Here is a 16,334-nt window from a genome sequence, read left to right on the forward strand (position 1 = left end):
TGTAACCGAAACCCCTATTCTGAGTCACATTTAAACATTATTATTTCAGGTTTTTCTTTATTCTTAAAAAATATGATCGGACCTGTAGACAATATATATTGTTTGTTGTTGTGATGATGCCTGTTGTTTTGAAAAGGGAGTAACTGAAAAGACAAAGCTGGGTTTAAACACCTTATAGTTTCACTGTGATGAGCTGCACAGTATGCAGAATGGATGATTATCAAATGTCCCTGAAAGGGAAATGGTCAACTTGCTCCCTGTGTACTATCAATTGGTGATTCGTCCTCGTCTCTGGATGAAGCCTTGGCTATTCTTTATGATTAACGTCTTGATCAAAGCACCAATAATGTGACTCCAACGAATCAGATACTCCAAACGTCTGCTGACACATTACTTGCGGAATTGGCCCAGATGCTTTGACACTTTTAGGAGACAGATATGGAGTATAATTCATCGGGTCTGGGATGAAGAGATCTGTCAAACTGAAGGTTAAATGCTTATTCATGTAGGATTGATTGGAGATTAAAGATGATCTGAAGACACGTTATTGAAGATGGCACATCTTTTTGGTTTATATTCCGCTAAACGTGGCACGACAAAAAAAGGGGTTGTTAAATTCAAAATGAATAATTGTTTTCCGGCAACACTAAGTATTTGGCATTTTGCAAGATTATCTTTGATAAATTTGTCTTAAACTGAAATTGTTCATTGTGCAATTCATAATAGAACACAGTATGAACACTTATATGGATATAACAACCAGATCACATGGTTAGCCCCCTCTGTTAGCAACAAAGAGGGGGTGGACCATGTACTGTTATACAGTTACAGTGATTAATCTGGGTAACACATAATTCTACCATTCTTAATCCAAAACATCCAGCCAGTATCTGACAGCACTTTCAGCCTACATGTCAAACACATTATAACATTGCTGTAAACTTTGTTTCAGTCACAGAAGTTATGTATATGCTCCCCCCAAGTTATTCTTATTATTTTGTTACTCGTACAATTGGGTCAGGCTCATTTTAAATTGATTTGACTCCTTTAGTTGATATTTATAAGTTATTCAAATCAAAAGATGACACTATCTCACACTTATTTAAATAATGTTTGAAGTTAGGTTAGCCTCTAATCACATGCAACCTTCAAAACCTCAAACTACATTCACAGTAACTAATCATCACGTTTAAAAGAAACATAGCTTGTTGAAAAGATGAATACGCTCCACATTGCTATGATCTGGACCCAGTATGTTAATATATATATATATATATATATATATATATATATATATTGCATGCTATGAATAATTAGATTATTAGGCTTGCAGCTACATAAATGAATCTTAATTTAAAGCAGCAGATGAATTAGGCAAGTACGGGTCATTGATTTTTCTGGTGTTTTGCCTTAATTCTAACAAGGGTTATTTAAATCAATGTTAATGACTGTTCAAAGAAGCCACCTGGAATGCTATATAAATGTAATTTAAACAGGCGTATCTTGGCCCGGTCTATTGAGTGAATGTGACTTCATTATTTTAGTCTAAATCAAGATTTAAGTGTCGTAAAAATGAAGCTCAATCATTATAAATAAACTATGTCTATTTCTATTTTCCTCCTTTAGGAAATCACACAAGGTCACTAATATTGTACATCTGCGTTCATCTTTGGATTACGAAAAAACCAGGAATGGGAACTAACCCAAAAAGGACAGTGACAGTCCAGATGCTGCCTCAGCTGGCCGCGGTGGACACGCAAGGCATTAATAAGGAGCCAAATGCCAACTGGGCAAAGGAGCCCAACCTCAAACTCTCTCAGGTGTGTCCAAAATCCACCCTCACATCTCCTGACCACAAACAGGACAGCTCATCTCTGACTGCTTCTTCTACTAACACCGCCCCACACACCTCAACAAATGCTTCCAAGGGAGGGGAAGCAGTGTCAGAAAAAACAGTACCAACTAATGGAAACCAGAAAAAGTCAGAGCTTGTGACAGGTCGAGACCAACAGATGCAAGACCTGTCTCCAACAGGCCACGGAGAGGCAGGAGGCGACCAGAGGGATTCAAATGATAATATAAAAATGCTAAGCATGGCTGATGAAAAGGATATCTGCATGGCTGGTGTGTCGCCCGCTCTTCCAGTGTCAAAGGTCGACATGCAGACCAATGACTGCAGAATAAAAACGCAGAATGCAGCAGAGGAGGAGAGTGCAAAGCTGATACCCTCAGCCACAGCTCGAGTGGACAGTAATAAAAATGTTTCCCCTAATAATCAAAATCTCAACAGCGCCTGCGATTTAATGCATACGACATCTGGACCACAACGCGATAACGAAGGGAACCTTTTTGCTCTCAAAGACAAGGACACAGCTGTACCACAGAAATCTCAAGAGCCTAATCATATACGTAGCTGCTCACACACCGCCGTGAGTCTGCAGGAAGCAGACAATCCTAAACAAAGCATGGAAACTCCTGCAGCTCCTCTTTGCTCCACTGCACCTCTGTCTAGGAGCAAAGATGCAGAGGCCGGGTTGACAAATAAGACTTCAAGTTCAACACATCAAGAGAAGGATTTGCCGCCATTGAAGAAACCATACGTCTCCTCAGATAAACATCAGCCTGTGTCCTCACAGGCGGACTCCTCCGTTCTGCCCCAGGCTATACAAACCATGCCGGCAGATGGACAGGTGGCTGAGGAAGCCAGCCAAACCGACACGGCTGTCTTTGAAGCGCAGCAGCACGGCAAGCAGTACAGGGAGGCTTCGACGATGACCGCATCCCCTTCATCTGCGCCGGTCAAGCAATGTCATGATATGGAGGTCCAGGCGGTGGCGAACACGTGCAGTCAGGCTGTGGCCACAAGTCCGAGTCTGCTGCCTTTTGCGGCGCCTCGCAGGCCGAGCGGCGGTTTGGTCCCCAGGGAGGCCGCGCAGAGCCTGGCTGTAGTCTACCAGGTCGACGGGGGTGTGGCACTACAGCAGATCAACATGAGCGCTCTGTCCGCCTCCACGGATCCAAGGTCAGAGAGACTCACTGTTGAGGCAGAGATGTGCCCCAACCAAAATGTTAGCGTGGTTTTCCACTCAGAAGCTTTGTCCCAGCAGCAGGACAAAAGACTGGGAACAAAGCCTAAAGACCCAGAGGCAGCTCTCTGCAACACCAATCCTGTTTATCAAATCAACATTGATCACAGCCACCACAAGGAGCATGAAGAGACGGGGAACTCACAAAATATAACAGGGCTGCAGAAATGTGCAGCGAAAACAGCCAATGCCGAAGCTCTAACTCTCAAATCAGGAACACCCCCAGAGATGGCCGGTGCTACCAAGCCTGGAACTGCCGTCAGTCTCAATGCTGCGCCGTCACTAGCTGCTGTTACAACCAAGACCAGGCAGGCCCTGCCAACAATAACAACCACAACCACAGCAGCAACTAACACCACATCAAAGCCAGATCTAACAAAAAGAAAGAAAGCTGAAAGTCCTAAACAAAAGGCTAAAGGTGGAGGTAAAGTCCAGAAGAAGGAGGCAAAGACAGGCAAACAGAAGATGGAACCGGGGAGGAAAGACGAAGAGGAGGACCAAAACCAAGAAAAGGGCATCCACGATGTCGTATGGGACGAAGAGGGGATGACTTGGGAGGTCTACGGGGCTTCTGTGGACCCAGAGTCTCTTGGTTTCGCCATTCAGAGCCACTTGCAGTGCAAAATCAAGGAGCAAGAGAGGAAACTGACCGCCCAGACTTCCTTCAGTAAGACAGTCTCTGGTGCCGACTCTCCGGGACCCGTCAGCGTGAGCAAAAGGAGGCAGCAGAACATTTTCCGGTCAATGCTGCAAAATGTCAGACGACCCAACTGCTGCATGCATCCCCCTCCCTCCTCCGTCCTCGAGTAGCACAGTGCAGAGGGAGCCAGGGTCAAACTCCAACCTTTTTCCTAGAGGTCACAATCGTTGTCCTCCCTTCGTCACGATTGCAATGCCAAGTGAAAGCATTAACCGGTCAACGATTCCCTGTATGAAAGTATTCTGGAATGTTGTAGCATAATGAGTCAAACTGTTTGGGATTTTTGTGATCAAAGAAGGTAGGAATTAGAAATATAAAATGAATAACCCGAGACTTATTTTCTAGAAATAGAAATAGCTGAAGGAGGACTTCCTACAGTTTTTAACTAACAGAGGCAATAATAGTGAAACGCATGTATATTAGTTACAATGGCAGTTGCGTGACTTGGACTGAAGTCCAGAACTTGAGCGTAAAAAGGCATCATGAGGGAGATGTACTACTTGCTGTCGGAATATTTGTGCAAATATATTAAACTAACATCTTATTGCATTTGGTGTATTTGGTATATGTTTTTGAGGTGTTTTTTGGGGCCCTATATGTATAAGATTGCTGTGAGTGATTACGTTGTGCAAAAAAGGGACTGTATTCATACATGCGCTGTTTAATCTCGGTTCTTCATTGGTTTTCTATTAAAACAACAAACTAAGCTTTACATATTAATTTGTGACCATGAATCCCTGTTCAGGGGATTTCTAAAGATTGTTTTCACAAACGATTCAGCACAGTAGGGTTCAACTGAGTTGTTCATAAAAAGAAATACAAATAGATCGAACATATCAGGGGATGTGAGAGCAGCAGGAAACATCAACGCAATCCACAGGAGTTACAAGAGAGCGGCAGACTGCAGCTGAGACTCAAGGTGCAGTATTGTAGAGCATTGGATAACGCTTAATGAGATAACTCTCTAACGAGGCCATGACGTTTGTTCAGAGGCAAAGGCTAGTTAGCCTCTTTTCTTTTACCAAGATAATTACACCTCAAGTCTGCATGTGTCTGAATATTTCCTTTTTGTGGTGTAAATCTGAACCAAAGATAAGATTTTTTGAGAGTCATAGCAGAGAAGTCAGATTCATCTGCACTGACCAGAAGCAATCGTCTGTAGCCCAATGGGTATTGTTGGTGAGACCTAAATGCTGAAGGACACTAAAACAGACCTTAATATATGCAGGAATTATATTGCAGAAAATATGAAAACATGTTCACCTGCAAGTGCGAAGTTAGGATACCAAGACTTTATAAAGCAAAGTGAAGATGCCATGAGTCCTAATTTTCCAAAGTGGCACTATAAAATTGCAGAGTTGCAGGGCTTCAAACTTGCAGTATTCTATTTGTTTTAGTTTTTAAACTTTAATAATATATAATACTGAAGACAACTTAGGATAATTCAGGTCCTATAGGATAGAGGCAATTTTGGAAAACGTATAATAGGAAATAACATGTAGGCTCTTTAAATTAGTTAGTATCACTTAGTTCTCATTAGATTTAGGCAGCATATTAATTTTAAACTGTTTGGAAGTTGACAAAGCAAATCAGTATACGTTCTGAAAGCATGCATCGATTAGTCGATTAATTCAATTCAATTCAGTTTATTTTTTTATTGCCCAGAATCACAAATTACAAATTTGCCTCAAGGGCTTTACAATGTGTCCACATACGACATCCCTGTCCCAGGACCTCATATCGATCAGGAAAAAACTCCCAAAAAATAAGAAAAAACCCTTTCACGGGGAAAAAAGGGAAGAAACCTTCAGGAGAGCAACAGAGGAGGATCCCTCTCCAGGATGGACAGAAGCAATAGATGTCATGTGTACAGAATGAACAGCGTGACAGAGTTACATAAACACATTCAATGGATATGACAGAAATGTATGACTGATGAGTAGAAGGCATTGACCACGATCCAGATAACTACAATCCATGAAATAGAAGGATTTGTTTATCCTCACGAAACAAATAGGCAAATATTTTTCGTTCAGACCATTTCTTTAAAGCAAACATACAAAACATTTGATACCTTCAGCTTTTCACATGTCTTAAATTAATATTTTGGGGTTTGGTACTGATGGTTGCACAAAACAAGACGATGACCAATCAAATTGGACTCTCGCACACTGTGAATTATGAGATGACAAGGGCATCTCATAATTGGGAATCATCTTGGAACCATTAGAGGTGGTGGTGGAGAACAGGCTTTTCAGTAGGAGACTGATCCAGATCTTCTCCAGGAGCTCCTTCCTTCCAGCTGCGATCTCACTCGACAAACAGTCCAAAAAAGTTTGACAGAAATTAACCTAAATGCAACTTTGGTGAAAATCTATTTAAATTTACTGCTTCGAATCACTGTGTTCAGTTAAGATTTGTAGTAACTGACTTTGTTGTTAAGTAACCTTTATGCTCAAGCTAAGTGTGGCATCACTATTCAAATAGACTCTCCCATTCTGTTGGACCACCTTTAAAAAAAATGTATCAATGGTGAGAGACAAATAACCGATTCAGTTGGAATTGTGCCATGAATTGCACAAAATGTCAAATTAACAAATATCTTTTACGTCAACACTTTGTCTTAAAACTGTTGAAAGTATAAGATTGTGAAGGTATATGTACAGGTTTCATACACATTTTGACCAATGTATTTCCATTTCTATGTTCATCGCTCAGAAGAACAATACATTTCCACGTTTTCCAATGCGCCCTCAAGCCTGCTAGACAAAATGCTGACATTTAATTGGCTGAAGTGTCAAAAATACCGTGAATCGTAACTTGCAGAAAGAAAATCCTAACTTTGCAGAAAGTGTCACGGGAGTATGAGGATGGACCCAATAGCACGACTCAGGAGACAGAACTGCAAATAATGATCTTTACTCAGAGAATAATCAGGAACTGAACACTCAGAAATATATCGACACAATATCTAACGCACGAGGGCTTGGGTTGGAGACCACAATACAATCTGGCAGAGGACAAGTGCAAGTGACCATGTGATCTGACTGTGGGTCAGTGGGTAGCAGGTCCATCTTTCAATCAGGGGGTTGGAGGTTCAATCCCCGCCCTAGTCGATGTGTCCTTGAGCAAGACACTTAACCCTGAATTGCTCCCTGTAGCTGCGTCTACTGTGTATGATTGTCGATTTGGATAAAAGCGTCAGCTAAATGACATGTAATGTAAAAGTGAGGGGACCTAAGTAGACAAGGACTAATGAGAACAGGTGAGACGGGCATGAGGGGTTGACTAGGGAGTGATCAGAGGGAACAGGTGAAGGGACTTAGACTGACGAGATGGGAAGCAGGATCTTGGTCTCAACATTTATATTGTTGACCCTGTTGTGCTTTGTAGATGGGAAAATGTCACCAAAAAAGAAGAAAAAAAACACCCAGAATAGTGTGTCAACAGTAAATGCAGCACAATCTCAGTGTGAGATCATCTTATGGTATTTAATTAAAGCTTTAAGGTTAATTATAGGGTCCGTCTGAGTTTTGCTATATAATGTTCCTGCAGGATTTCCAGCATCCATTGTTCAGTGTAATAATGTCATAATAACATAGCATTGTATTAAAAGGCTTTGCTTTGACTAAAACACTTCATAATGGAGAGGAATATTTCCAGAAAACCATTCTTTGATTGTGAACTCTCCCTTTCAGTGGGAATTTACCAGTCCTGACTCGTGAAATGCAGATTGCAGGCGACTGCTGAAATTGTTGTAACAAGCATGTCACTTCCTGTTACTACCAGGATGATAACAAGGGGAAGTCAGTAGGGTAGGGAAGGTTCTTGTATTCTCTGTCACAACCTGTAAAGAGCATCGCAAACTGAAGGGCCTAATCTTCATTCTTTTTATCCACCAGGATCAGAGGACAACATTATTAAGTTGGACTTTTGTCTCATCCTACCGGTTCAGACTTGTGTTGGAACAAGAATGTTTCTGGAAGCAGCAGCGACCTCCATGACTTCTTTATTCTTATTTAATACAAGTCTTATCCCATACAGAGTCGATAAAGGGTGCCAGGCTGACATCACTAATCTGTGGAACCATATTAAATGCATTCACCCTCAGGCTGATTAACCTCTCACTCCTCATCTTCCAGTCGAGGTCAGTTTCTTATTTACACATCTACTCTGTCCCTCTCTGTGTGCCCGGTCTCCAGCCTTAATTCAGATTATTTCACCCTAGCTATAACTTGCTACTGTTTCCATCTTTAATAACCCCACACTCACTGCACAGTAATGCCTGACTCCCATTTGGAAGTGCAGATTAGATTTGACCGCCGGCTGTGGTAAGCACATAAGATATATTCCAATGACAGGGAACAAGGAGAAGGATTTCAAAGGTACATGTACACTTACCACCCATTGCTATCAGAGGACAGGGTTCAACTTGCTTTCCATATTTAACTCACCAGCTGTGAGCTCCATGTCCTTGACAGGTATTTTAATTAACAAACGCCCTTTGCCACACAACTGCACTCTATGTACGTATATGGAAGAAATATCCAGCAGTGGAGCGCACTGTTGACCCAATGATCTGAGGCATGCAAGGTGTAAGGTACAGAGTTTGAGTGGGTTTGAATCTGGCCCGTCAACTGTAAGAAACATTATAGAACAAGGCATCTGTTCTTATCAATATTATCATCTGGTTCGGTCCATTCTCATGAAAGGTGATGATTTAGGAACGCCCGGAAGTAATTTCTTCAAATTTAGCAAAAACATCCACCTGGACTCAAGGATGAACTGAGCAGCATTAGGTGGTCACAGATTTAAAGCACAACACCTAGAACCCATAACAATCTGCTGTTATAAATGTTTTCATTAAATATATTTGTGACAGCTCAACACTAATGCCCAGATGGAGAGCTAAAGTTTTACCACTTAACAAGGAAACTCCCAGGCTGTGGCGGAAGCTACAATTAAAGCCGGAAAGTCCGCAAGAGGCCGCAGGAGCTGTTACGATAGGTGGTGGCTGAGGAACCGGGGTAGATAAACAGCAGGGTGATTAGTTAATTGATGGCAGCTTGGTTCCTTGGCCAGGTGAGGTTGATCTAATCAAGGAGCCAGGAGGAGAACAGTCTGCAACCACGGAGAACAGGCAACTTGACTGTGACAGGAGCCCCGTGAGCCCGAGGGCCTCCTCTGACTCACACTGAGATATTGAAACTAATGGCACGAGTTCTCTGGCAGGCAGTCGGGATGCAGAGAAACTGTGACGCAAGACATGAAACAAACTGGTATTTTAGAGTGGTTTGAAATATTTTCTTAATTTGTTTATTTTTATAAAAAAAGAGAAATTAAGCATTATTTTCAAATACGCGGGGTCGAGGCATTAACAGATTTCAGGATTGATAAAAATGGAAATGTTGTGAAATAATAAATAGAGTATTTGACCTGCTGATCTTATTGATTCCTAAATCAAGTTTTGTGAGAGGCCATGTTTATGGACAGTGTCATGATTAAAAATGATATAAAGATTTATGCCGTGACATGTTTTGAGGCTTTTTGAGATACAAATGAGGTATTCTTGAGTGGAAAAGGCGAGACACTAACTACCCAGACACAGCCACTGCATCTCAAACACTCAGCATGTGTATCTCAGTAATAGCATCCTCGGAGTCTGGTGAGAATCCATGGCAGCTTCAAGAACTTTGAGCTATAATTGAAGTCCGACCGATAAGTTTCTGTCCTGGTATGAGGATTTGAAATCTGCTTGCAGTGACCCAGTTAGCCCAATTCACACATTATCTTTTTCAACTCATATAGAAACCCTTATAGAAACCCTGCAGATGCTCCAGCACTTTCCCTCATCCAGGATAACTATCTATCCACTCGCAGATCATTTGTGGCGATATTAGTCAGTCTGCCCCAGGGCAGCTGTGGCTACTGATGTAGCTTACCACCACCGGGATGACTGTGTGTGTGTATGACTACTGGACTCTGTAAAGCGACTTCGGGTGCCTTGAGAAGCGCTATATAAAATAAATGATTATTATTATTATTATTATTATTATTATTAGATACTTTTTTTAAATCATGGCTCTGAGTGTTAATTACCATTTACAGATCATATTTTTGAGATTGTGTAGCGGCTAATTATTGGGGGCTGGTGATCATAGTTTTGCCATTCAATTCTGCATAATAAAGGCTTCAAAACTTATCTCGAGATTTAACTACTGACTGGTGGAAACTTTGAATGTAGGCATTTTCAACCATTTCTGTGCTAATTTTCACGATGTTTTCTCATTTTCCTGTTCTCTTTCAATGCAATGCCTGAGCCTCCCTAATCCCCTTTTTTCTCTACAGACTTCCAAACCTCTGCATCCCTGTTCCTTTCTGTCTTTGACGATGATATCATAACAAAGCCATCAACAGTGAGGTGACTAAAGCTTCTGCTTGCCTCCACTCTGCGGAACATTTCCTGTAAAATGGTCTTCTACGGCTGCTCTTGCCTTATTCATCCTCCGCATCGTATCAGAAAGCTGGAAATGAGGCTCTTCTTCCCGATGGCCGCGTCATTCCCAGTGGAATATGTGGCCTACATTTGTTTGTAGTGCAGCACTTGGCTTTGCCACTGTTCCTTTGTCAAACATTTCCAGTTCTCTGCGGCATGCCTCCTTAGTTTCCTCAAACATCGACTGTTTTGTCTTTGCTTCTGTCTGCATGTCTCTCCTTCCTCTCTTGGTTTTCTCATAACTACTGTACATGTATTCAGCAATGTAGAGTTCATCATTCATTGCTTACCATTCAGCTCTTAGCACTTTGACCTTCATAGCGGAGCAGACATGTGCACAAGATGGACACACGTACACACACACAACGGTCACCTTCCCTGGCTTCATTAGAGACGGCCTTATTATGGCTGACAGATGTACCCATAAATTATACAGCTCCCCTGTTGGAGCAGGAAGATCCAAAACAAACACTGAACACTGATACAGATGAAACAATATGAAAGAGAATAGATAGATAAAGAGACATAATATGATATACATATTTATACACTGTAACTGTTGACAATGTCTTCAATGGTCATTTAAGCTATGTTTGGCAAAACACAAAACAAAAATATCATCGTTTATCCGTTATGAAGATGAAAAATGAGCACTGGTGTAAACTAACAATATATTCGACATTAATTATTAAGAATCAACACAATAAGTAAATATAAAAACTATAACATTGTAGTGCATAAGTCTCAACCATTAAAGTTGATTTATAACCCAATATGAACATCATAACAGTGTTTGCTGACCCAGTAGTTTTGAATAAAAAGACATTTAGATGTTGCTGTACATGTATTTATTAAAATCAGGAGATAATCTAAATACTGTACACAGTTAACATGAACGTACAGTATTCCATATGACAAATGAAAGAATTATTATGTCTCGTTCAGGCTGAAGTGTCCGTCTTCTTCACAGCTGCTTCCTGTGTGGGCGGGGCGGGCGGTGTCAGTCCTTCATCCTTCTCATGTGGTCCACCCTGGTCATCTTCTTCGTCGTCGTTAAGGAGATCCTGGTAGACTCTTCTGTGTCACAGCAATCGATACCTAAATAAAAAAGTATAACCACGCCAACCAGCCTTCCCCCGCCAGGAGCGAGGGAAGGCTGGTTGGAACTTTATCAGTCCTGCAGGGGCAGTCGGGCTCCTCCTCTTCCTGCTCCTCCTGGTAAACTCTTCTGGTTTCTGGGGGACTGGGGCCGGAGCTGCTTCAAGACCTTCACAGCTAAAGAGAGGGTGAGAGGACAGGAATACCAAAGGACAGATACGGGAGAACATTCCTGCCAACTGCTATAAGACTTTATAATAAATCACCTCTGACCATATCCTCCTTAAATTGATCAATAACCCTTGCACTGTATTTACACTCTGTAGACTTTGCATTTTCTTAAATTGAATATTTCCTGCTCTGCTATTTTATTGTATATATTGTGTGTTTACTCTGTAACCTTGCTTCTACAACCAAATTTCCCCCTGTGGATGAATAAAGTATCTGTTCATCGCTCTATCTATCCGTCCATCTGTCTGTCTGCATATATCTATCTATCTATCAATTGTCTCTCGGTCTGTCTATCCATCTATCTATTGCAAAGGATGTTTTCACATACAAAGAATGTGTGGTGGTGCAACATTAGACAATAACTTTCAACAATCAACAAAGTGCAAGAATTGTAACATGACATTTACAGTAGGATATAAAATAAAGTGTACATACAAACAACATTCTAAACGTTAAAACTCAAAAGGTTTCACTGATTTCTAAACTGAGAACACTTTTATGGATTTAAGGGGATACGTTAATAATAAAAATGCTCAATTAAATCTAGAAATGGTCTTACCTTATAGTCCAAATCACAGCCCGGTCGCTTCAGCAGGGGCTCGTCCTCGGTTCTCGGTCGTCGGAGGGCCTTCCTCAGGGTCTCAGGTCTCTCGTAGTCCGGATCTCGTGTAGTTCTGTTCGCCAACAAGTTTTGTTTCCAACAAAAAGTCTTAAGCAGTGCAAAAGTCTCAGAGTTTCCTTCACAGGTTTGGGTTCACAGGAGGGTTCACAGGTGAGGTCCGCTCGTGTCAAAGTTCAAAGTGCAAAGGGCAGAATCAGAACGTCCGCGGCCTTAAATACCCTCGGTCCGGTTTCCATGGCATTGACTGACGTGCGTGCGTGCGATTGAGCAATACAGAGAGGCATTATTTATTTCCCCCATATTTTTTTAATATATATTTGATTCATACGAGTTATTATTATTATTATTTGTATTATTATTAGTAGTATTATTATAAGTATTATTATTATTATATTATTATTTCTCAGTTATCTGTTGCTATTCAGTAGCTGTATGAGCTGTAAAGCCAAACTGTATGCTAGATGAAATATATTATATTATATATTATAATCTTATTATTTCAGAAGGACCATGTAGTTAAAACAAATGTCACCATTTGATGCACTGCACCAGATTGTACTTGGCAGATGGATGAGAAATAGATGACGCGGGCTTGCAGGTTGTCATGATCTGGAGTTTGTGTCTCGTCTTGTTTTGAAGTCCTTGTGTCGTCTCTCTCCCTGTGATTGTCTGCCCTGGCCCTGATTGTTTCCTTCTGTGTGATTGCTGGCCCCGCCCTCATTGTGTTCACCTGTGTCTCGTTCCCCGTTGTCCAATCACCTCCACCTGCCTGTGTATGTAAACCCTGTTAGTCTCATTCCCAGTGTGGCTTCGTACTGTTTGGTCTGCGTTTTTGTCGTTCCTGTCTGGTCTGGTCTGTGATTTTTGTAATTTATTAGATTGTGCAGTAATGTCGGCGTTTGGGTCCTCTCTCACTGCGACAACCTGGACTCATCATGACAGAACGAAGCCACCAATAATGGACCCAGCCTTCAGTTACCGCTGCACAGTTCCTGCCTGGCCAGCTTATGCTCATGTTCTTCTCGAGGAGATGTGGGAGTCCCTCCGGGCCCTGGAGTCAATGACGATGGCTCCAGTCCCCAGTGTTCTGTCGCTGGTTCCAGTCCCCGGTGTTCCGTCGCCGGTTCTAGTCCCTGATGTTCCGGTTCCAGTCCCCGGTGTTCCGTTTATTTGTTTATTTATTGGATCCCCATTAGCTGACGCCTTAGCGACCGCTAATCTTCCTGGGGTCCACAGAAAGGACAAAATACAATACATACAAAACATATCGTGAATCCAACAGTTAAAAATAGTACAACAAAGTAAAAGAAAAAATAGTGCAGTCAGATGCTCAGTACAGTTAAAGGATAAGATATGTTATGTTGTGCAGATCAACTTAAGTCATACAAAGAATAAGAAAAGGAAAATCAGATGACTAAAAAGCAATAGAATACGTCAAGTGGTGAATGTTCTTAGGTGCGCCTTTAATTGTTTTTTGAATGATAAATTGTTACTCATGTGAGTTAAACGAGGAGGCAGTAGGTTCCAAGCGGTAATTGCACGATAGATCACAGTACGTTTGAGGAGGTTAGTTCTTGGGGTTGGCGGTATCAATTGACCTAAACTAGCATTCCTAGTGTTATGTTTATGTCTGTTAAATGTGTATTGTAACTGATTGAAGAAATATACCGGTGTCTGATTAAATACTACTTTCCTGAAAAACATGAGAAGACAAAAGTGAAGTTGAGTTTCAACTGAGAACCATGACAGGCGAGAGTGCATATATGCAGTATTAGTTCTAATTTAACACTGGAGTGCTAATCTGGCAGCTCTGTTTTGAACCATTTGTAGTTTGTGTATGTCCTTCTTAGCAGCCACTGCCCATATGAATGGACAGTACATCAGATGACAAAAGACCAGTGAGTGTAACACCTGACAAACAACAGGGAGAGTTAAATAAGCAAAAATCTTTCTGGTCATAGCTATACCCCTTCCCATCTTAGTGACAATGCCGTTGATGTGCTCAGACCACGACAACTGTTCATCCAACACTACACCCAGTAGTTTGACCTTCTGGACCTGTTCTATCGCTGAGCCAGACATCGACAGGTGAAGCTGTGTGTCACCGTGAAGTGTATTCCTAGAGCCAAACACAATGCATTTAGTTTTAGAAATGTTTAGGCCTAGCTTATTCACTTTCACCCAATCAGACACTCTCTCCAGATCCTGATTCAAAATGGTAGCAAGTTCCAGTTTGTTTGAAGAATTGCTGTACAATGTTGTGTCATCAGCATACATGACCATGTTGGAATTTTTAATTGACAAAGGGAGGTCATTTGTGAAAATGGAAAAGAGTAAAGGGCCCAAGCAGCTCCCCTGTGGAACCCCACAGCTGACATGTCTACAGTCTGATAAACTGCCATTATAAAAGACTCTTTGAGATCTCTCAGAGAGATAGCTAACCATCCAAGAGAGTGCAGTTCTGCTGAATCCATAACTTTCAAGTTTTGTAATCATAATGTCATGATCAATTACATCAAATGCAGCACTAAAGTCAAGCAAGACTGTGCCGACCATTTTCTTATTGTCCATCTGTATCAGCCAATCATCAGTTAGCTGGGCAAGGGCAGTAGCTGTTGAGTGATTAGGTCTGTATGCATGTTGGGAACTGGTAATGAGGTTATTCCGAATAAAATAATCCTGTATTTGTTTGAAAACAATTTTCTCCAATAATTTACTCAAAATGGGGAGTATACAAATTGGACGGCTATTTACACATGTGAAGGCAGATTTCTTGTCCTTAGGTATAGGAATCACCTTCGCCACCTTCCAGACCTTTGGGCATACACCATACTTTAAGCAGTTGTTGAAGATGTGACATATTACCGGTTCCAGCCCCCGATGTTCCGGTTCCAGTCCCCGGTGTTCCGTCGCCGGTTCCAGTCCCCGATGTTCCAGTCCCCGGTGTTCCGTCAACGGCTCCTGTCCCCGATGTTCCGTCGCCAGTTCCAGACCCCGAGGTTCCAGTCCCCGGTGTTCCGTTGCCGGTTCCAGTCCCTGATGTTCCGGTTCCAGTCCCCGGTGTTCCGTCACCGGTTCCAGTCCCCGATGTTCCGCTTCCAGTCCCCGATGTTCCGGTCCCCGGTGTTCCGCCGCTGGTTCCAGCTCCCGATGTTCCGGTTCCAGTCCCCGGTGTTCCATCGCCGGTTCCAGCCCCCGATGTTCCGGTTCCAGTCCCCGGTGTTCCGCCTCCGTCCTGCCCGGCCACGGTTCTCTCCATCCCGCTTCCGTCCCGTCCAGCCCCAGACCCCGGTACCCCTGTAACTTCCTCTCCTGAGCCCGGTCCCCTAGCTCCCCGCTCATGTCCTCCGGCCTGCCCTTCAGAGCGCGCCCCTTGGCCTGGTAATCGTCCTGCGGCCCGCCCCCCGGACTGCTTCTGCAGCCTTGGACCCTCCTCCGGCTCCCCTCCACCCACCCGTGTGGAACGCTTGGGACGTCTGGAATTCGTCCCTTGAGGGGGGGATACTGTCATGATCTGGAGTTTGTGTCTCGTCTTGTTTTGAAGTCCTTGTGTCGTCTGTCTCCCTGTGATCGTCTGCCCTGGTCCTGATTGTTTCCTTCTGTGTGATTGCTGGCCCCGCCCTCATTGTGTTCACCTGTGTCTCGTTCCCCGTTGTCCAATCACCTCCACCTGCCTGTGTATGTAAACCCTGTTAGTCTCATTCCCAGTGTGGCTTCGTACTGTTTGGTCCGCGTTTTTGTCGTTCCTGTCTGGTCTGGTCTGTGATTTTTGTAATTAAATAGTTTGTGCAGTAATGTCGGCGTTTGGGTCCTCTCTCGCTGCGACAACCTGGACTCATCATGACACAGGTGTATGGTCTTCCGACTAAACTTCATTTATTTGACAGCTATACGTTTCCCCTCTCAACTTCTTGAAACTGTTAGAGAGGTCAAATGATTACTTTCCATTACCTTTTTCGTAAAGTCTTCAGTCAATTTGTTCTTCTTGTTTAAACAAATAATGTATTCTTTTATTTTGAAATATTAACAGGTACATAACACAGTAAACATTAACTGATATTTCCATTGTTTATCATCCTTTTGTTGAAATATCAGACAACA

The 16,334-nt window shown here is 42.4% G+C and overlaps 1 protein-coding gene across 1 annotated transcript; it reads left to right on the forward strand.

Annotated features, from left to right (window-relative positions):
- Positions 1–1,650: 1,650 nt before the first annotated feature.
- Positions 1,651–4,417, forward strand: gprin3b (GPRIN family member 3b). Its single transcript, XM_056409888.1, has one exon. The coding sequence runs from the start codon at positions 1,692–1,694 to the stop codon at positions 3,894–3,896; it is 2,205 nt and encodes a 734-aa protein (XP_056265863.1). The 5' UTR covers positions 1,651–1,691; the 3' UTR covers positions 3,897–4,417.
- Positions 4,418–16,334: the final 11,917 nt, after the last annotated feature.

Source organism: Pseudoliparis swirei, chromosome 24 (assembly GCF_029220125.1).
Source record: "Pseudoliparis swirei isolate HS2019 ecotype Mariana Trench chromosome 24, NWPU_hadal_v1, whole genome shotgun sequence".
Classification (NCBI taxonomy): Eukaryota; Metazoa; Chordata; class Actinopteri; order Perciformes; family Liparidae; genus Pseudoliparis; species Pseudoliparis swirei.